This window comes from Vanessa atalanta, chromosome Z (assembly GCF_905147765.1).
Source record: "Vanessa atalanta chromosome Z, ilVanAtal1.2, whole genome shotgun sequence".
NCBI lineage: Eukaryota > Metazoa > Arthropoda > Insecta > Lepidoptera > Nymphalidae > Vanessa > Vanessa atalanta.
This window is the reverse complement of record NC_061902.1, coordinates 5,703,572-5,724,297: the sequence shown is the minus strand read 5'-3', so window position 1 is coordinate 5,724,297 and position 20,726 is coordinate 5,703,572. Positions and strand designations below refer to the sequence as shown.

The 20,726-nt window shown below is 32.0% G+C and overlaps 2 protein-coding genes across 3 annotated transcripts; both read left to right on the top strand.

Moving 5' to 3' along the window:
- The first annotated feature begins 7,431 nt into the window (after window positions 1-7,431).
- On the top strand, window positions 7,432-15,926 carry LOC125076171 (ATP-binding cassette sub-family F member 2). Its single transcript, XM_047688169.1, has 12 exons — window positions 7,432-7,540; window positions 7,770-7,935; window positions 8,128-8,334; window positions 9,689-9,877; window positions 10,730-10,873; window positions 11,224-11,347; window positions 12,771-12,969; window positions 13,234-13,413; window positions 13,853-13,993; window positions 14,151-14,342; window positions 15,097-15,300; window positions 15,592-15,926. The coding sequence occupies exons 2-12, from the start codon at window positions 7,788-7,790 to the stop codon at window positions 15,724-15,726; spliced, it is 1,863 nt and encodes a 620-aa protein (XP_047544125.1). The 5' UTR covers window positions 7,432-7,540; window positions 7,770-7,787; the 3' UTR covers window positions 15,727-15,926.
- A 145-nt stretch (window positions 15,927-16,071) lies between these two features.
- On the top strand, window positions 16,072-20,391 carry LOC125076173 (ADP,ATP carrier protein-like). 2 transcript variants are annotated; one of them, XM_047688174.1, is made up of 5 exons: window positions 16,072-16,130; window positions 18,881-18,994; window positions 19,066-19,327; window positions 19,405-19,636; window positions 20,050-20,391. In XM_047688174.1, exons 2-5 carry the CDS (start codon window positions 18,913-18,915, stop codon window positions 20,290-20,292), a joined length of 819 nt encoding a protein of 272 aa, XP_047544130.1. In that variant the 5' UTR covers window positions 16,072-16,130; window positions 18,881-18,912; the 3' UTR covers window positions 20,293-20,391. The 2 variants fall into 2 exon arrangements, with proteins under 2 accessions (XP_047544130.1, XP_047544129.1); XM_047688173.1 differs by lacking the exon at window positions 16,072-16,130 and having other exon boundaries at window positions 18,686-18,994.
- The last annotated feature ends 335 nt before the right edge of the window (window positions 20,392-20,726 follow it).

Here is a 20,726-nt window from a genome sequence, read left to right as displayed (position 1 = left end):
AATGTCTTAAATCACAATACGATTGCTTTAACAAATATCAAATTGGTAGATAATCCAATAAAATAAAACTGAAGAATAATATGGAGGAAAGGCATTATCATCTCCGGAATGACTTCTAAATTATATAAAAAAATGTATACAGGGCTGAATTACTAGTCTATAATACTTTTCTCTTGATGTTGTCTAAACATATTCCAGTCTAATTGTTCATAAAAATCTAGTTCGTCTTTCGATTTCCAATTATATAGGGAAAAAAAAATTTATTCTGTTACTCTGAAACTACATGATAAGTGAGTACATAAGTGAAAACATCAAACGTTTATTCATTCTAACAGATGGGAGACAAATAGACCGATGATGAAAAGGTTATTTTAATCATTTTTACATTATAAAAATAATATTTGAAAAATTTTAAACACCGATTTGATGATACGATTTATTTTAAGGTAATCCGGTATTGTTCCAGTATTTTATGTTTTCTCTCGTTCCTTATATTTTGTTTTGTTTAAATTCATTCAGTTATTCTCTCCGGAGTAGGGTTTTTAATAACATTTTGATAAAACTTACCTATTATTAGTATGATGAACACGTTTCGAACGATTTCAATATTTATTTTTGTTTGGATTATATCATCTTTTTAAAAGTTAGCTTCGACCGATTTCATTCTGATACGGTTGCATTTTCAATATAATATTTGATATTTTTGTTTATGAATCTGATTTATACATAAAAATAAAATTCCAGAATATCTCTTGTAATTGTTATTCTTAATTTAAATGTGTAATCGATAGTGAGAGATATAAATGCGATATGTCATATATATAGTAGATTTGTAATTATTTTGTGGTTAGTTATTTAAGCAAATCGAATTGCGTAGTTTACACCTGAAGTGATAAATAAAATATAATATATTAGTCATGTTGGTTACACTTGGACTTAAAAATATATAAACGTAAATAAATCACCGTACGAATTGATGCTATTTTAAAACAAATTCTGTATTATTAGTAAATAAAAAATTTGGTTAATTTTAAGTAAATTACCTAGTATAAAGTATTTTAGATAGTCAACAAATTATTTTATACTTAGTTAAATGCTAGATTTCTTTAAATAATGTTTGTATCGTATGCTATTATTGTGTGTATACTATAACTAACGTCTGTATATCTAAATGAATTGTCATAGACAGGTTTATCTTTGCACTATAATAATCGAGTAATCATTAATAAATAATGTATTCAATATTTTGCTTAGCCTGGCTACGTTACAAGTTAAATATAATCATGTCTATACATTATTTATTAAACATTGTTTTATTTAGAGTTTCGTGTAATTTAGATTTAAGCGGTTTTAAAAACCAACGATGACGGGATAGTGACAACAAAATCTCTACGTCATCAAATCAATGAAAATCCTTATATAAATACAAATTATATACTGTATTTTTATTAAGTTTTTTTGTAAGCCCATAAAATGATGGGTCGAAAGTTGATAAGTTAAATTCAATAAATTACCGTTTTTTTTTCGTTACCTTTTGATTATTGTCGATGCGAATTAATGTCAAATTTGAAAATTTCTTATTTAAAAAATTCTTAAATCCAGTACATCTCTGCGAATCTGCCTTGAACATTGATGTGCAGTGTAAAACATCGATTTATAATAAATATTCGTTCTACGATCACATACTAGTGAAATAATTATATGCCGATATGCGATTTACTGAACCCCGTTACCCCATTTATAATAAAATAAATATTCTACATTTTTTAAAACAATTATTATACTTAGGTAGTAAATTAACGTTTGTCGTTATAGCCGAAAGCATAATATTTAAAAAGTAAATCTGAATTTATATACATTTATATCACAAATTTTTTATTCAATAATAATAGCCTCATGCGTAAATTTGAATTTAAAAATGGAAAAAATATAGTACTTAAATTGTTAGTTTTATTACATGCCAACCATTGCTACCGTCTGAATTAAAACATCTTAGGATATACATTTTTACAACTCTATTTGTCTATGGTTAGTCTAGTTATTTATTTTCCTAGTCTTAGAAATAAGATTAAAACGATAAAAAACACTTATTTTAATAGTGACATCATAAAAAATATCTAGGATTATAAATATCCTAGATTTAGTAAACTAAAAAACATTACGCATATGATGCATTATTTATTCGTTCTTTATGCCTTATATGTTTAATTGTTGCAATGAATAATCTAGTTAATTACTTAAAATAAGCTTGGGGTAATTATAACAACCTATTGTAATTATTTTGTTGAAATATTTCAATAAATAATATTTATGATTGACGTTAATATATCTTATTAAAATTCTGTCTTCAATTTAAGCCTTTTATTGAATTTATTCTTTACATTGCAATTGATACCTGTTGTTCTGTACGATTTCACTTTTATAGTTTATCGATATGCAATACGTATTTAGTGCAGCAACACAATTCATTTCGTTTGTTGATTTCGCTTTCGCGAAATGACAACCGTCCCTTTGAACGAGGATGTAACAGACTTCGAAGAGCGCGTGCAAACTGCATGGGTATTGGGTACCCATTTAATATAATGTTAAAATAAGAACATATGGGTGAAGATGTGTTGTTTATGATTTTTTTTCTCAAAAACGTTAACATATATTGTCATATATCTGCTGTTAGGAATATTAGCCAGTAATAACAATATCCCTATGCTATGTTCATGTTATATAAATGTACAAAACTAAAGACAGTTTTATGTTATTTAATTACTTAATGGATTGAATGATTGACCTTTGGACTCAATAAATAACCACTAGTAATATGTAGTTTAAATAAATTAGTATTAAAAGTATGCCTTATCTTCATCCGTATAAATTTGTGACGACGCGTTTGTGCACTCTGCTTCACGTTTCCGGCTGAGACAGTCTACGTCAGGCAAAGCGGTCTGAGTATTGGAAGGTTCTAACTTCAACATTCTGATGGAGGAAGTAGGTCTGGCCATGGAATTTCGCGTCCGGATTCGCCAGAATGGCTAAGCTCAGAAACCACCCTAGAATTGTTGCCTCAAGGTACCATAAGTTTTGATGTAGGTAGTATGCAGATGGCCACTTTCCGCTGGGAGCTCTCTGGAGCTTAATTTTGCAGCGATGGACGGGCAGTCTGAAACGAAAAGGGCACTCCGACGACCTTCATTTTGTGCATGGCACCTACTGCCTTCTCGGTCCGGGCAACAAGGGGTTCGAAGTAGCGGTCGATACGGCACTATATCCAACCAAATGGTCGTGGTTTAAGCACCAATCGCCTCATCGCGTGTTTATGCCAATTTCACCTAAAAATTATCTTGCTACCGAACCTAAGGTCCATTTATTACAACTGATAAAACGGGTAAGAAAATGTATTTTATAGTAGTAATATATACATGTGTGTAATCTATTATTTAGGTTTTTTATTTTCAAATGCTCTTATAAAAACGACAGAAATATTTTTCTAACAAATACCATAAAAACATTGAAAAAAGTTCGAATGTAAGGCTTACATATATTTATAATCTTAGAGCTAGAGACTCCCATCGGGATGTTTTTAATAAAGTAGGAATACTCACAATTGCGTCATAATATATTTACAACAATGTTATACAAATTCACAGTAACATTGATCACTTAGATAGAATCAGTGATAGTCATTGTACAGTCAGCGTCATATAATTAGAGACGCTCAGGGTATTCAAATAAACCAAACGCAACGCAACCAAAAAGTCAATAATATCGGTACAAACACAAATACTCGCTCAAAAGGTCGAGTAACGTGTAAAATGTCATATAGATCGTTTCAGTCAAACCGTCATAAATATGGTTACAGTCATCTCGCCAAAGGTATCCAAGCATTCTAAGTGTTTAAAAATACGGAACACATTAGAAAATAAACTTGACTGCTATATATTCCTTCCCACGTGGAGCATGAGGGGGAAGGCGCGCACTAGGCACGCTTTCCATGAATATTCAGCCGCCTTACGGCAGCTGCCACTGGTGGGGTCGCGGTTCATGCCCTTGGCGATCCCGTGGCCTTACCACTCGGTGGCATGGTGGAAACCCGAGGATGGTTTTAATGGGTAGAACAGGGCATTAGCATTAGCGTGCCCTGGCACGGGGCATTAGATCCCAGTTGGGTCCCACATACCCGTCCCGGTCCCCCGACCGGGCGGCATGCATAAATACATTTCCTCCTCGTTAAACAAAAAAAAGGTGCTTTTATCAGAATAATTTGATTCCCCCATTATTCAACTAAATCAAATTGTTACAATTACTCCTCTTCTAATTTTTCAACGTACTCGTTTACATAAGTATATACGTGTACAGCGTTAACTGGCTCAACCGTCACTTTATTTGAAAAGAAGCTTTCTTTAAAATGGTAGTGGTTGAAATACAATGTTGATCAACATTATGTGTGACAACGTATTTTTTTTTTGCTACACCCATATATATTTTCGATTGGTTTAAGGTGAAAGTGAAACTATGATCATGTAACTTATCCGATGACTTAAAATTACTTAAAATCATAATTATTATACGACGTTGAGAGGAATTCTTGTGTTGAGCTACTCGTACCCCGCGCTTTCACTTCGCGAAAGAAAGTGAAGTGCGCCTTCGTGAAATAGAGTCTATCTTATTATTATTAGTATTGAATTATTAGTTAAATAAGGCTACACTTTATAATGATAATAATACAATGTCACATACGAAGTATATTAGTTTATTATTAGTTAAAGTTGAAGAGTTTCATTACCAGGAAACAATCTAGGTGTAGAATCAGGTCTTCGCAACCACAGTAACGCTTTGTCATCAGAACTGAACCGACGCATAAAATTCCAGCCCCGCAGGACTTTAACATTGCTAGTTAAAAAAGTAATTGTAAAAAGCCCCAGCTGGACAATAACGTGCTAATTAATGCATGCGGCACTGCCTGATTTAAGCTTCGATGCGATGGGAGGTGACATGACATTGGTTGCGATTGGCATCGATACAAATGTAATGTTCATACGATATAAGTGTTTTTTAGTAATGGCTCTTTCAACTCCGTACAATACTTTTTAAAACATTTAATAAAAGATTGCATGACGACATTTTTTAAATTATATAATTTATTGTGTCTTTGTTATAATTATAAACTTGACTTTTCTTTTTTAAAGCTTAGGTAGGCGGAAGGGCGAATGGGCCACCTAGTGGTGAGTGGTCCCCTCTGCCCATAGACATTGGTGCTGTAAGAAATATTTAACCATTCCTTACATAGCCAATGTGCCATTAACCTTGGGAGTAAACTTTGTGGTCCATTCGCTTGAACAAAATAATAAGTTAAGTATAATATATTATCATATGATATTATCATTTCGTATTAGAATAAAAAAACCTGTACAAAATTTTAAATTGGTTTAAGCAATAAAGGAGACACTGGTAAGTAATGTTGGAGACTGGAGTGATCCGGTGATTCATAGATAAATGAATAATTAATAAAACGCATCATCTACATCGCCATCGTATTGGGTGGAGCAACGATTTTGTGTTCTTGAAAGGTCAAAGGCGCCGAACAAGGTTTAATCAATAATTTAATATTGACTAGTTGTCACATTGTGAACCTCGTTTGTGAAATTGAATTATTTCGATGACAATTTTGACGAAATGAAATTGTCAACTTACATAGTCTTTATAATAAAATCATGAGTAAAATGGCAAGTCCACGGGACTGAATTTGGAAACTCTGAAATTGATGGCTACTGAATGAATTTATAATTCAATAAAACCAGAGTTAAGGATTAAAATAGGACGTCAATAAATAAATAAATGCAAAGTTTCGATATTAAAATAAATATATTTTTTTATTATTATAATAGAATATAGCAACGAAGTACATAGTACTTAAATTCGTCACACACTCACGGGAGTAGAGCGCGATAGATAGAGTGCATGACGGCAAAAGGGAGCTTCACCAATCATAGCGTTTGCCGTCACGGGACACGAATCGGTCTTGGACTCAGGCGCATTAATAGACATATTTTAATATCAATAATATATAGCAACGAAATATATACTACTGGCTCATCATAAGGGACTAGAGCGCGAGAGTATCCTAAATTCAAAAAAAAATTTTTGACGAAAGTAATTTTTGGGTGTGCTATTTTATTAAACACATATTGATTAATTTTTAATTACTAGCTACTAGCACAAACATAATATTATGGGTAACGTAGAATCTATCGATTCTATGATCTATTAACTGGCCTAAAGGCTGTATTACTTTACTTTTTGTTATAGTTTTTCTCATATAGCCGCGTAATGTTCGTCTACTGGGCATAAGTTAAGTAAGAAACTATTCAGATAAACAGATTCAGAACTAGATTTTAATTTTAAGTACGTACATACCTACTAATTTGTTTGCTTGTTAGTATGTACAATTGTACAGGTTGTTATACATCACATGTCACTCACCTGTCAACAGGCTGCAGTCGTGAGTCGGCCATGACTCAATTATACTGTCACTGTATTTTGTCTCTGAAGTAGTAGTTATTACTTATCTTATTTATCGCTAATAACATCAAATAATCATATATATAAGAAAAATAATAATTATTAATCAAAAACCTCATTTATTGCAAACGATTTTACATCAATTTACTAAATTTAAACTAATTATTTTCAGAGTTGGTAGCACTGTCACCAAATGGTATCTCGAAAATATTGCATAAAAAAGAAAGGCCCTTACATTATTATATTACCTAAGACATAATTGCAATCAAAAGTAATTTTATTAAAACTTGCTAAAATTTGCACATTTAGCCCCATTTAAATCTATGGATGAAAATATTAAAGCATTTTCGGTGCTTCAATGGTTTTATAATTTTTGTCTCTACCTACACTTTAAATGCTATTCATTTTTGATTTTATGTAATTTTATACATTTATTTTTAATATTATTTTGTCATTAATTTTTAAACTGATTGCAGTACATAATAATTAATTTTAAATTCGATAGAGCTTTGGCTGAACATTTTATTCCAGCCGAGTATTTTATATTTCGCTTCAAGCCTGCTATGTAAGGAATTTGGAACAACAGGTACAATAAATTTTGCAGATTTAAATCTGCCTTTTTTTCGAATTCGGTTTTAACAACTGAAAACAATAAATATTATTCTATATATTCGATTTATTTAAAAAATAATAAATATATATTAATCTCGTGTTATTTTTACAAATCGTAAATATATTAATAAATTTAAAGTAAAAACATCTCGAAAAACATGTTAAAAGTTTGGCATACTAAAATATCCTACAATAGAAAACTTGGACCAATAATATGTTTCAAAAAATTTAATCAAACTTAATATGCGTACCCCATTGGTCACTTTAACTTACATGCGCATTCATTTTCCAGCTGTTAATGTCAAAGTCGAATACTCACAGACCGTCAATGCTTCGTTTAAATTGTCTTTCTTTTCTTCGCTTAGCTGCACGTGTAGACGCTGTCAACTTGCTTAGCATCGCATAAAATTATTAGGTATTCATTAATTTCATAAATTACGCTATCAAAGTTACTTCTAACAATCTTCTGTCTGTAGACTCATTTAATAAGGGAATACGGGTAATTTCTTGAAAATCAAAGTATAAAAAGTGAAGTGAAGTAAAAAATGTAACTGTAATGTAATGCTTTAGTCTATTAAAATCACTTTGAAGTCGACACGAGTTGTTCACGTGCAATATTAAATGGAATTTTTATAATTACTTAGGTCTAACCTATCAACACAATGCCGTCAGACGCAAAGAAACGTGCGCAACAAAAGAAAAAAGAACAGGCTAGTAATAGGAACAAAAAGCCTGTAGCGAGAGTAACTAATGAGGAGACCAATGGATCAACCAACGGTATTAAAGAAGACCGAGAGCTGACCGCTGAAGGTAACATCCAATTATGTTTTTTTTTTAAAACAATTACTCATAAAGTTAAGATATAGTTTACCAAACAGAAATATTGGTTTTAACTATCATTAAAGCTTAAATCTTCTATGTTATAAAAATAAATAATTTAAGTATTTTGTTTATTATTATTAAATAGAAAAAGTTGGCCCTTGACATATACGGTTTTTTCAGAGGCATTATGCTTAAAGTTAGAAGCTGAGGCCAAAATGAATTCGGAAGCACGGTCCTGTACTGGCTCCCTTGCTGTGCACCCTCGTTCAAGAGACATTAAGATAGCTAATTTTTCAATTACTTTCTATGGTAGTGAGTTGCTCCAGGACACCTTACTTGAACTCAATTGTGGTCGAAGATATGGTCTTGTTGGACTTAATGGATGTGGTGGGTACCTATATGTTACAATATGTATTACACCCTAGATACATAACATCTAGGTTTATAATTCTTATGTAAATTTAATTATTATTATTTAATCTGTGATATGGAAATGTTATCACTTTAACTACTATTTATTGGTTCATGTTTTCCTCTTGAATAAAAATATATGATAATGAGAAGAAAACAAGCTGGTTAAATGTACAGTTCTATTATAAAATATGATAAGTTTCATGTAAAAGTTTCATTAGTGAAAATCTTTTTTGTCAAAAGCTTTGATTTTTAATCCAGTTAAAGTAGATTTATAATTTGATTAATTTTATAAATCTGTAAGTCTAAATCATATCATTGCAGAAAAGTAATACCTAATCAAAAAGTATATATATTTGAAGTTGTGGGTCTTACAATGGAAAAAAAAATACATTTTTTATTTATTATAAACAACATAATGCATTTCAAACACAAAAAAAAAATTATCATGTAGATAAAAATGTACTTTCTTTTTACAATTGGTAATAATGCTCTAATTGCTACTAAAATATGTAAGTCAGCAATAAGTCAGGCATGTGGAATCAGATGTCTGTTCATGGCATGTTTTGAATTAACCCTTTAAATATTCATGGTAGTTTAGTTTGAAGTTTCCATGAAGTTCCATCGATTATGAAAAATAGCTTTGAAGAAACTATAATTGTGGGTGTAGCAGATATTGTATTGTAACCATTGATATGCATTACCTTTTAATTATTGTACAGTTTAGTGTTCACCATTTACTAAATAATAACCATGGTGTAATGCGAACTGTTTTTTACAAATATGGTTAAAATTCTTATCATTATATCTGATTTAAAATAAGGGCAAATATATTTATGGAATATTGTTATATAATATGGCTTTTGCGAAATATCTTGTCTACAATTGCTATATCTATTTCTTTCTTTTTGTTCTTAATACAAAGCTTTTGCGTCTTATGAACTGTGACGCGAAATGATGATGAAATATCTGTTTCAATTTAGAATGTTGCCGTCACAATTGCGAATTTTGTTTGTATAAGTTGCGAAAGAAAGTAGCTACTATCGACCTGATAATTGTTTTTTATTTTTCAATCTCGTGCTTGCTTGAACACAACACTTTAAATAGATTGTATTTATGCCTTTTGTGCAACATATTAGAGATGTATGTTATATATTAGTGTAATAAACTAATATGTGAAATTGATTAAATGTATACATAAATGCTATAAATATTTTTATCGTTTAGAATGTGAAGTAATAGGAAAAGCGGGTTGCTAGTAAAAAAAATAATAAGAAATAAATAATATGTTAAAAGTAACAAGTTTAATTAACAAATATTGTTATCATAGGAAAATCATCTTTATTGGCTGCGCTGGGACGCCGTGAAGTGCCTATACCGCAACACATCGATATTTTTCATTTGACCCGAGAAATGCCCGCCTCCGATAAAACTGCCTTGCAGTGTGTAATGGAGGTGGATGAAGAAAGGATTCAACTCGAAAAACTCGCTGAGGAGTTAGCCCAAAGTGAAGATGATGGTAAGGACCTTATTTTAATGCTTGTCCATATATAAAGATAACAGTTCAAATTAAAGCCAATCTAATCAAAACATAAAAAAAATGCATTTTTAGGTACTTCGACTTAGGTTTAGATTTTTTGTTACGGAAGTAGTTTGAAAAGGTTGGTATATTGTAAAATCTAAGGTTGTTTAAAAAGGAGACAATTTCGGGGTGACCAAAACCCTTAAATAAATGAGAATAAAACCAAAAAAAATAACATGAGTTTCGTGAATGAAATCATTACATTTTTCTTATTATTTTAATACAACGAACTATATAGCCACACACACAATGGAGTAGAGAGCGGTAGCGAAGAGAGGTGCACGATGAGTCAGTTTTACACACAAGGCGCGCCAATAGATGTTTCACATAACATTGTTATAAAATCGTTTATTTGTGTATCTTGTGAATTAGTATATTATATTTGCTGAGAATCTGGGATAAGACTGTACTCAACATTATTGAATTCTAGTATTATTTATTTGATATGACCACGAACTAATCGCTTTGTTATATAACAAGAGATTGTAAAATAAAATATTTTATATGCAAAATTAGTAATTCAATGAATTTGTAATAAAAGGTTACATTAATAAACAGACTATATCATTGACAACGGATATCTATGTGGCGAAATAATGACTTTTATTCATTTTAAGATTTTTATTAGAAAAAATATTTCAAACCCAATCGCAGCATAACCAAGCAATAGACAATTCTAACATTAATACAATATTTAGACTTATAGTTTATTTTTAAGTTTCCAATCATAGGAAAAAAAAACAAAAGCATAACAAATGGAATAATGCTAAATTAATATTATTTTAACAGAGGCTCAAGAGCAATTGTTGGACGTGTACGATCGTTTGGATGACTTGAGCGCGGACACTGCGGAGGCCCGCGCCGCTAACATTCTACACGGTCTCGGTTTCACAAAAGAGATGCAACAGAAAGCGACTAAAGACTTCTCTGGAGGTAAAATTACGACTATACCCGTCATAATCATTGTCTTTTGACATGCTAATTAATGCATCGTATTATTTTTTCTATACCAAATCTTAACGGCCTTACAATTCATTTCTAAAATTTGAAATTTTTTTGGAGAATTATATGTAACTATACACCGTTATACATTGTTTAAAGTGAATTCATATTTAATAAGTAAGACTGAAAAGATGAAATAGGAAAGAAGTAATATATTTCAGATATTGTATTTATTGAATTTATTAGTAAATAGGCGCTATGTTACGTTGCCTAGCTTTAGCAATGACTCATTTCATTTGACAATCGATTGTTATAATTTGATGTTTACAATCTGTTATCAGGTTGGCGTATGCGTATAGCGTTGGCTCGCGCGCTGTACGTGAAGCCGCACTTGCTGCTACTTGACGAGCCGACCAACCATCTCGATCTCGACGCCTGCGTCTGGCTCGAAGAGGAACTAAAGCAGTTTGTATTATTTTTAACTAGCACTACCGTCGCGGTTTCTCGCGCAGAAAGTGAAAAGACATTAATTATGTTTACATTTTTAGTGAGAAATGTTTGGCTTATTGCAAAGACCGATATGATTTTATTTCTTGTATGTCTTGGTGACTGGTGTGCTAAAAATATGTTGTTTGTGATTGTGCTGCTCAATAAATCTCCCTCTTAATCGAATTCCATGATTAATACGCATCTTTATAACAGTGTCCTCCAAATTTGAATGAAAAACAAGTTAATTGTGTAGCAATAGAAGTCAGGGGCTGCTTTTTATGTATATAGATTATTTATCTATAATCATCGATTAACTTTGTGAGTAGAAAGAACTATAAGCAAATATGGGCTTACTGTCTCCCTGGCTAGCTACTTATAATGCCGCAAATAAAATTTATGGAGTACTTCTATAGAGAAATTCTCACTAGCCGCCCGGAGCATAAAAATCGGTAGAGTATAAAGTGCTTCGTAAAAGCAATTTTTTATGGCTTTATGTTTTTCTGCAAAAGCCTGATCTCAGGAAATCAGCGGTGTTTATGTGAACTTGCCTGCATGCATGTAAACACGCCTAAAGAAAGCAAGCCTGAACTCTTATTTTATCAGATTATGAGAGTAAGGGAAAAGAGAGTGCACCTACATTTCTAAACATATTTGTGCCCTTTAATGTGTCCTACACTGTTGGTTAGTCTCTCTTGGACAGTAAAATTATGAAGATTTTATTTGATATTTGCCGTATTAAGATTATTAGTCATTCTTTTACCATTTTTACTTGCAGTTTCAATTAATGAAATATTATCTAATTGAACTATTAAAAAAAACAGTTATGCAGTAGAGGTCCAGAACATGATAATGATAAATTCTGCCTTGTAACTAAAAGAATTATCATCACACTTCTAATTATGTTAAATCTTTATTAATTTCTAATACTTTTGCAAGAGAATCAACATAGATTCATGTTATGGGATTAAAGGGTATTGCGCAATAATTATTATACAGTATACACGGACATAACTGCTCTGACCTCATGGGTGGGCAATTGAAAAATAATTGTAATAAAAAGAGTTGCTAGTTGAGAATCATTAAATCGGTAAACATTTTAGAGAATTTCCTTGTATTCTCAATTAGTCTTTTACTATTTTCTTAATAGAGCCTCAGTAGTTCTGCCCTGAGCATTTACCCGGTGTCCAAATCTAAATTTTAATCTGGCCACCTACTAAAAACCTTTAAATCAGGCCCTGAGTTTTGTGCTTATTTGTTAGATCTCAATAGTAATAATTAAGTATCGCTTTATTTCACTGATTTTTTAAATAACAACATGTGATTAATCCGCAAACTTTTTTTTTATTGAAATAACTAGTTTTTTTACTGTGTCACTACGATAAAATACTTTATTTTATAGATACAAGCGAATCTTGGTACTCATATCCCACTCTCAGGATTTCCTGAATGGTGTGTGCACAAACATCATTCACATGAGCAAGAGAAGGCTCAAATACTACACAGGTAACTATGAAGCATTTGTGCGCACGCGTATGGAACTCCTCGAAAACCAGATGAAACAGTACAACTGGGAACAAGACCAGATCGCGCATATGAAGGTGTTTTTCTTATGCTTTTACTATTTATATATTATATATACATATACTATATATTTATAACAATGTTCTAATCAATTATTTTTAATTGATATTATACTGAAAGTGAAATTGGTATAAAACTAATACAGGTATTTGAATAGAAAGTTTATTTGTGCTCTATATTATGTTTCTAGCATATAACTTGGGATTCGTGAAGTAAGTATATAATATAAAATGATAATCAATATATTTATATACTAATGTACATTTATTTGTTTCTAATAGAACTATATCGCGCGGTTTGGTCACGGTTCCGCCAAACTGGCTCGTCAAGCTCAGTCCAAGGAGAAAACACTGGCTAAGATGGTCGCCCAAGGTTTAACTGAAAAAGTAATTGATGACAAAATACTGAACTTCTACTTTCCCTCTTGTGGAAAGGTTCCGCCCCCCGTTATTATGGTTCAGGTTTGTACTTTAATTTTTTTACTATTTGTCTGTGGCTTGACTCGTTGGTTGTAAGGTGTTAGGCATAAAGAGTCCTTTCAAATTTCATCAAATTCAGTTGGTTGGTTTGCCTGTAAAAGTGCAAGAGATAGACAGAGCAATTATATTTTTTCATTTATTACACATACATCTTTATAAACAATTACATGGTTGATCTAGAATAATAAGTCTCAGTGTATTATAACATAGTTATCAAACGAAACACAGAACAAGTACTGGCTGTCATAGCTAGGCTAATTAAATAACCTGTGTTAGGATAATCAGTCTTCTCCTAAAGTTACAGTTATAATATTAGTATAGAGGCTCAGTAGGTTTTGATTTTTTGTGATAAATGTTTATGTAATACATTAATAGATTAAAATATCGTTGAAGAAATGTAAAAAATATTGAATTGTTTCAGAACGTATCATTCAGGTATACAGACAGCGGACCTTGGATTTACAAAAATCTGGAGTTTGGTATCGATCTAGATACCCGGCTTGCTCTTGTGGGACCCAATGGAGCCGGCAAGTCGACACTTCTTAAACTACTCTATGGGGATGTGAGTCGATTTTGCGTTATTATATTCAATTGTTTTTATTTAATTATTTAACACATTCTAAATGAGGAATTAAAAAAAGTAGATTTGGGTGCTCAATTTATTATTCAATTATTATTTATCAAAATGCAAATACTAATTACTTAAATCTTTCTTTCAGCTTGTACCATCAACGGGTATGATCCGTAAAAACTCTCACTTGAGGATCGGTCGTTACCACCAGCACCTGCACGAGTTGCTTGATCTCGACCTTTCTCCATTGGATTACATGCTTAAGGAGTTCCCGGAGGTGCGGGAGAGAGAGGAGATGAGAAAAATTATTGGACGTTATGGATTGACTGGTAGACAGCAGGTATGATAGCTTCTTTTTAATTGGATCTCTATTTTTTTTTGCGAACATAATTTAAAAATGTTTGCTCACGTGACTGACATTTATAGTAACAATAGTGCCATGAGAAACTAATTGATAATGAATGTAAATGAAATTGACAGTACTTTGAATTTGTAAACACATGTTTATATTATTTGCTGAAGTTGATATTCCTTCTCAAAGACCTTTTTAAGGTGTACAATATGTAGTACATTATTTTAATCTATTTCGTACGGTTCAGCCAGTGTTTGCAATGTAAGCGCAAAAATGTGTTTATTTACGACATCACTTCAGAAACCTCTAAAATTATCAGTATTTTGTTCACAATATTGTGCATGTATTATACATAACAACCTTATTTTTGAATCGATCTATCTATTAAAAAAAACTGCATCAAAATCCGATCTGTAATTTTAAAGATCTAAGCATACACAGGGACAGACAGCGGTAAGCGACTTTGTTTTATACTATGTATAAATAATAATTATAATAAATTTACAATATGTTTAAAAGTCTAGTAAACTTATCCGATGATGACATCACAACTAAAACGATGAGTCGTGTGGTTTCAATTGAGTAGAATAATGAAGTCAGCTTTTAAAGGTATAAAAACGTTTTGTTAGAGCATGTATCAGTTTTAAGCATTCCTAAAGAGAGTTGCCTCAGTCTGATGACCAATATATATATGACAATAGATTGGTGATTTGTAATAACTAAACGAATAAACCTTTGGCAGGTGTGTCCAATGCGTCAGCTGTCCGACGGGCAGCGGTGTCGCGTCGTGTTCGCTTGGCTCGCGTGGCAGACCCCGCATCTGCTGTTGATGGACGAACCTACTAACCATCTCGACATGGAGACCATCGACGCTCTCGCGGATGCTATCAATGATTTCGATGGTGGCATGGTGTTAGTCAGCCACGACTTCAGGCTGATCAACCAGGTAACCTTATATTGTATATTACATTATAAGTTTAAGTAAATAGGTGGCCACGACGACTGTTTGATAGCTCAGGTCACATGACATTATTTTGAACACAATAATCAAGATTTTGTCTACAACCAACTAATCATACTTGGATTAAGTAAACCATTTTCATGCAATTAAAAAACTAATCACAAGGATTATAATATCTTGTTTCCAAGGTGTTGGTACATTTGCGAATCTGCCTAAATACAGTAAATAAAATAAAACGAAGTAAGTTCTATGTAATAATGTTAATGTTATACGCAGGTGGCGGAAGAAATTTGGATCTGTGAAAACGGCACCGTAACGAAGTGGCAGGGAGGTATTCTGAAATACAAGGACCACCTGAAATCGAAAATTCTACAAGATAATGCAGATAATGCTGCCAAATTTCGCAAATAAAGCAATAAATAGTTAAATAAATAATTAGTTATCATAGTGTTCATGTAACAGCCGTCTTAAACACCTTATTAAAGTTAAGCTTCTTTCAAATCAACACTTCTAGAGATGATAGATTTTCTTGTCTTTTTAGATTGTATGCATAAAATTGTGAAATTTACCACAAGTATTTAATGCTTAATATACATATTTTTTAAAACAGAGCTCTCTGATTTTACTCATCCTTATATTGACATCTTGTAGGTACAAATTTTTATAACTTTATAATGATATCATCGTATATGTCACTTTTATATTTTGAATGCTTGCTAGATAGGTTACTATCGCGAATGAATGTTGCACGGGTTTATTCACAAATGTCACCCAATATATACTAGTGTTTTGTAACTAAATATAAATTATTTTGAGTAAGTTCCCTTATTTTATTTACATGTTTTTATTTATTTATATTTATTTTTAGAATTCAGCTTCATTATAGATTGTAATTATATTAAATCACAAAGGTATAATAGACATTCTGTCCATTTAAAAAAAAACATACATTACATTTTTATAAGAGATTTTTAGATTATTTTTTTGTAGTTATTATTTATCGAGCTTGCACAAGTTACAATTTAATATTATTTTAATTTTTTATTTTATACGCGGTTATATTATCCAATTCATTCAAAAAATTTGGCAATTTGTAAAAAAGCTGGGTTCCTAAATTCTTATGTCATCATTCATTTAATGTTCTCCAGTAACGAAGTGCTTAAACTGGTTTATTGCCGATTGATTCGGAAAATCGAGCAACTAACTAGCTAACTGGTCCAATTGCATTCAAACACATTCATACAATTTTAGTTGACAAGTCCTGTACATACTGTACACTACGTGCAATTTAAGTTGTTCCGCCAAATCTCTCTTAACTTAAAATTAGATAAAGTATATCAGCACTGGCTCATGATTTTCTGAATGGCATTTCAAAACTCTTGGGATGTTATCGTTATTTGATTATTCATTATACACGTTGGATTAGTTCGTTGCGTCACAATAAGAGCAATGTTTACAATTTCTCGTATTGCTTATTCGTCATTGGACGTTTGATAAGGATATACATAATATATGTAGAATTGCAGCCGCCGCAATATATTACTACAACACGTTATATGTTATGTATAAACAAGGCGAGTGACAAAAACCGACTTTAAGTTACGTTGCCATTACATCATCTATTTAGTAAAATTTAATTAAAATGACTGACAATACACAGCCCAAGTAGTCTAACGGGATGAAATATTGCTCATTATTTTTTTTCGAACCGAAGTTCTCAGGAAGGATTATTCAAAAGTTATCTGCTGAGGGTGGCTAAATGGATGCCACTCTGTATTGAGATGAAAGTTTGTAGGGATTTTCATCATATCTAATATTAGAAAAATGAATAAATGCTTAAATGCGATAAATGTATTACATATCGCTGAATAATCTAAATAACAATACCGTAAGTTTTCCAACCGACGGAATTCGTATTTCGCAATACTTTGGATTTAACTTTAGTCTCAGGATTAAAATAAGATTTCATCAGTCGTTATGATAGATAAGATAATAATAACAAAGCGCACTTTCTAACCAATTAAGTAAAGGTTCTTGATCTAAACATTGAGTGCCATTTTTCCATGATTTAGTAAGAAAGATTCCAGATTATTCTCTTAATATTACCACGCGTGACTTCGCGCGTGAACCATATCATGAGTATTATAGCATCAGTTGCAATTCATCAACAATCTATCTAGTTCTTATGGATATGAAATTAAAATATTCTAAAATGATGATAAGCCTTTATAAATTGATGCGAGACTGTTTCATAATGACTACGTCTTAATACTTACAGCGGTACTGGCAAATGGATTACAGGTAGTTTTATTTAAATTCTAACACTGGATAGATGAGTCGTATTAATTATTCCATTGGTGATAAATTAAGTTATTGTTTTTTTTTAATTACGAGTATGATGGGTTGGCACAGGGATTACAGTGATTAAATTATTTGCGATAGCGTATGTCGACATATTAACAGTGCCTGTTTTCGTAAGTTAATTTAAAAATCGAATACATTTATTATGCAGGATAACTATTGGATATTTTTAACCTTTTAATTGCAGTTACTTATCATCTTCTAGGAATTATAACTCAATTGCAATTTTAATTTTTACTGTCGTTTACTACAGTATTGAACGTTTGTCGAGGACGTCTAGCTGTCAAAGATATCTTGTTGGAAATAAGAAGTAACCCAAAAAGCAGGTGCAGCGATAAATAAATGCGTTATGGTGGCATTTTGGTGTTGTGGTGCTAAGGCACATACCAGTATTTTTTGAGTAATTATTGTTACGTATTACATATTACGTAATATAGGTACATATATTACGTATTGCAAATATTGCCTAAGACTGATTCCTTATGAATCAGTCTCTATCTGCTTTTGCAAATATCAGTCTCAATATTTGCAAAAGCAGTTGGCACAACTGCTAAATATAAGTAGTGATCATGGAAATTTAAATTAATTTTATATTTCTATCTCCCTTGCACTTATCTATTCCTATATAACGAGAATGGGAAGAGGTGAAGTGCAATGGTATCAGATCCAAACATTCAAAAGCCCTTCAGGACGTTCGGGTAATGTTTTAAATAATATTGCTCGTGTTTTCCTAGTTTCTTCATATTCCTCTAGATCACTTAAATTTGTTGTCGTGAAACATTTTTTCAACATTGTAATTTTAAATACAAAGCATGTAATGAAATAATATATATCGAAAAAACCTAAATATTGTTGACACTTTAAATAATAAATAAACAAAATATACATTTATTAAATAAATAAATTTATTATCATAACCAGCCATCACGCTTCTGTATTTCACTTATTCTAATTTTGAACATTTAAAAGTATGCCATCCGTCTTTTATAAGTTTCTGTCAATCTTATTATTATCATCACATATTTTTAGAGTAAAATTAAATTATCGTATCAAGTTTTGAGAAAAGTACGATAAATAACATTGACACGTGCAACTGTGATGATCTTTGAAGTCAAATAAATATAAGAAACTTACACCATGTCGAAAGAAAAGAAAGAGGGCGGTAAGGCCGACACCAGTGCTTTCCTAAAAGATTTTATCGCAGGTGGTGTATCGGCCGCTGTATCTAAAACTGCAATGGCGCCCATGGAGAGGGTGAAGTTAATATTGCAAGTGCAACACGTGTCGAAACAGATAGCCGAGGATAAAAGATATAAAGGTATAATAAATAAATGCACAAGTCTTACGTTTATTGCTAAGTGTATATATAAAATATGATATTATTTTTAGGAATTGTTGACGCATTTATTCGCATACCGAAAGAGCAGGGCATCGGATCACTTTGGCGAGGAAATTTAGCGAATGTTATTCGATATTTTCCCACGCAAGCGTTGAATTTTGCGTTTAAGGATGTATACAAAAAAATATTTCTTGAGGGGGTCGACAAAAACACCCAGTTCTGGAAATATTTTGCGGGTAACTTAGCCTCTGGTGGTGCTGCAGGCGCGACGTCCTTGTGCTTTGTCTATCCATTAGATTTCGCTCGAACCAGGTGTGTAAAGTATTTGATCACTTTAATTTTTTTAATTAAGTAAGTACAATGTATAAAATCAATATTAATCCTTTAAGATTAGCAGCAGACGTCGGCAAAGGCAAAGCGAAAGAATTTAATGGCCTAGTTGATTGTTTAATGAAAACGTTAAAAACAGATGGACCTATGGGCTGGTACAGAGGATTCGTGGTATCTGTGCAGGGTATTATTATTTATCGAGCAACGTATTTTGGATTATTTGATACTGCTCGAGGAATGTTGGTAGATCCGAAAAATACTTCAATATTTTTCACTTGGCTTATAGCGCAGGTAATTTTTTGTTTAATACTAATAAAAAAAAATACGATTAACGAGACAATATTATCACAAATGATTAAAAGTGTTTGGATTCAATATATGTGATACACAACGAATGTCACTTTTTGAAGAAATGGCACTAAGCTACTCCGTGGCTATATCTAGGGATGGTTTCATCAGAAAAATGAAAAAGGAGGTAGAATAGTCCTACTACTAGTATAGACCGGTCTTGTAATTCATTATGATGAGCAGTATGAACAAAATTTTTGATTTGGGGTTCAATGCCGATGTGATACGTATGCGCGTCTATCGTTGTCTTTGTCGCACCTATCTCTCGATCGCAATGACGCTAGCGATTTGGGGCGTTAGGAGGGGCCCACGTCGAAATAATAGTGTTTAGTGAACTTTTTTGTTTTTTTTTTCAGACAGTAACTACAATCGCGGGTATAACATCATATCCTTTGGACACTGTGAGGCGGCGAATGATGATGCAGTCTGGTCGCCCGGTACACGAGCGTCAATACAAAAGTACTCTGCACTGCTGGGCTACTATTCTCCGTACAGAAGGACCTGGCGCCTTCTTTAAGGGTGCTTTCTCTAATGTTTTGAGGGGTGCCGGTGGTGCCTTCGTCTTGGTGTTATATGACGAAATTAAAAAACTTCTATGAATCAGTTATATGTCAACTTCAATTTCATAATATTGTTGAGGTAGAAGTCATGCTAAATATCATATGTTGAATATAGTTGATTTGTAGATCGGACGTGGAAAAATTTAGAATGTATGAATTTGATAGGTTCATGTGGTTTATAAATTAAATTCCTTTAATTAATATGTTTTTGATTTGGTGTGGTGTATGTGAACATGGATTGATTGAAAGATAAGTTGGTGTCAAAATAGTGCTGCTAAGCAAAAAACTTATGATTAAATGATAATCATTAAATCTTTTATTAGCTAGAGCTTGAATAAAAAATATAATTGTAATATTAACAGTTCATGACTTCGGTAGGACGTATGTTGACTCCTGACGCTACTTTTTTTGGCAAAGGTGTGCTGAACGGGCGCCAGCAGCATTTGCCTGTCACGTTACAGTCTTATAATTCG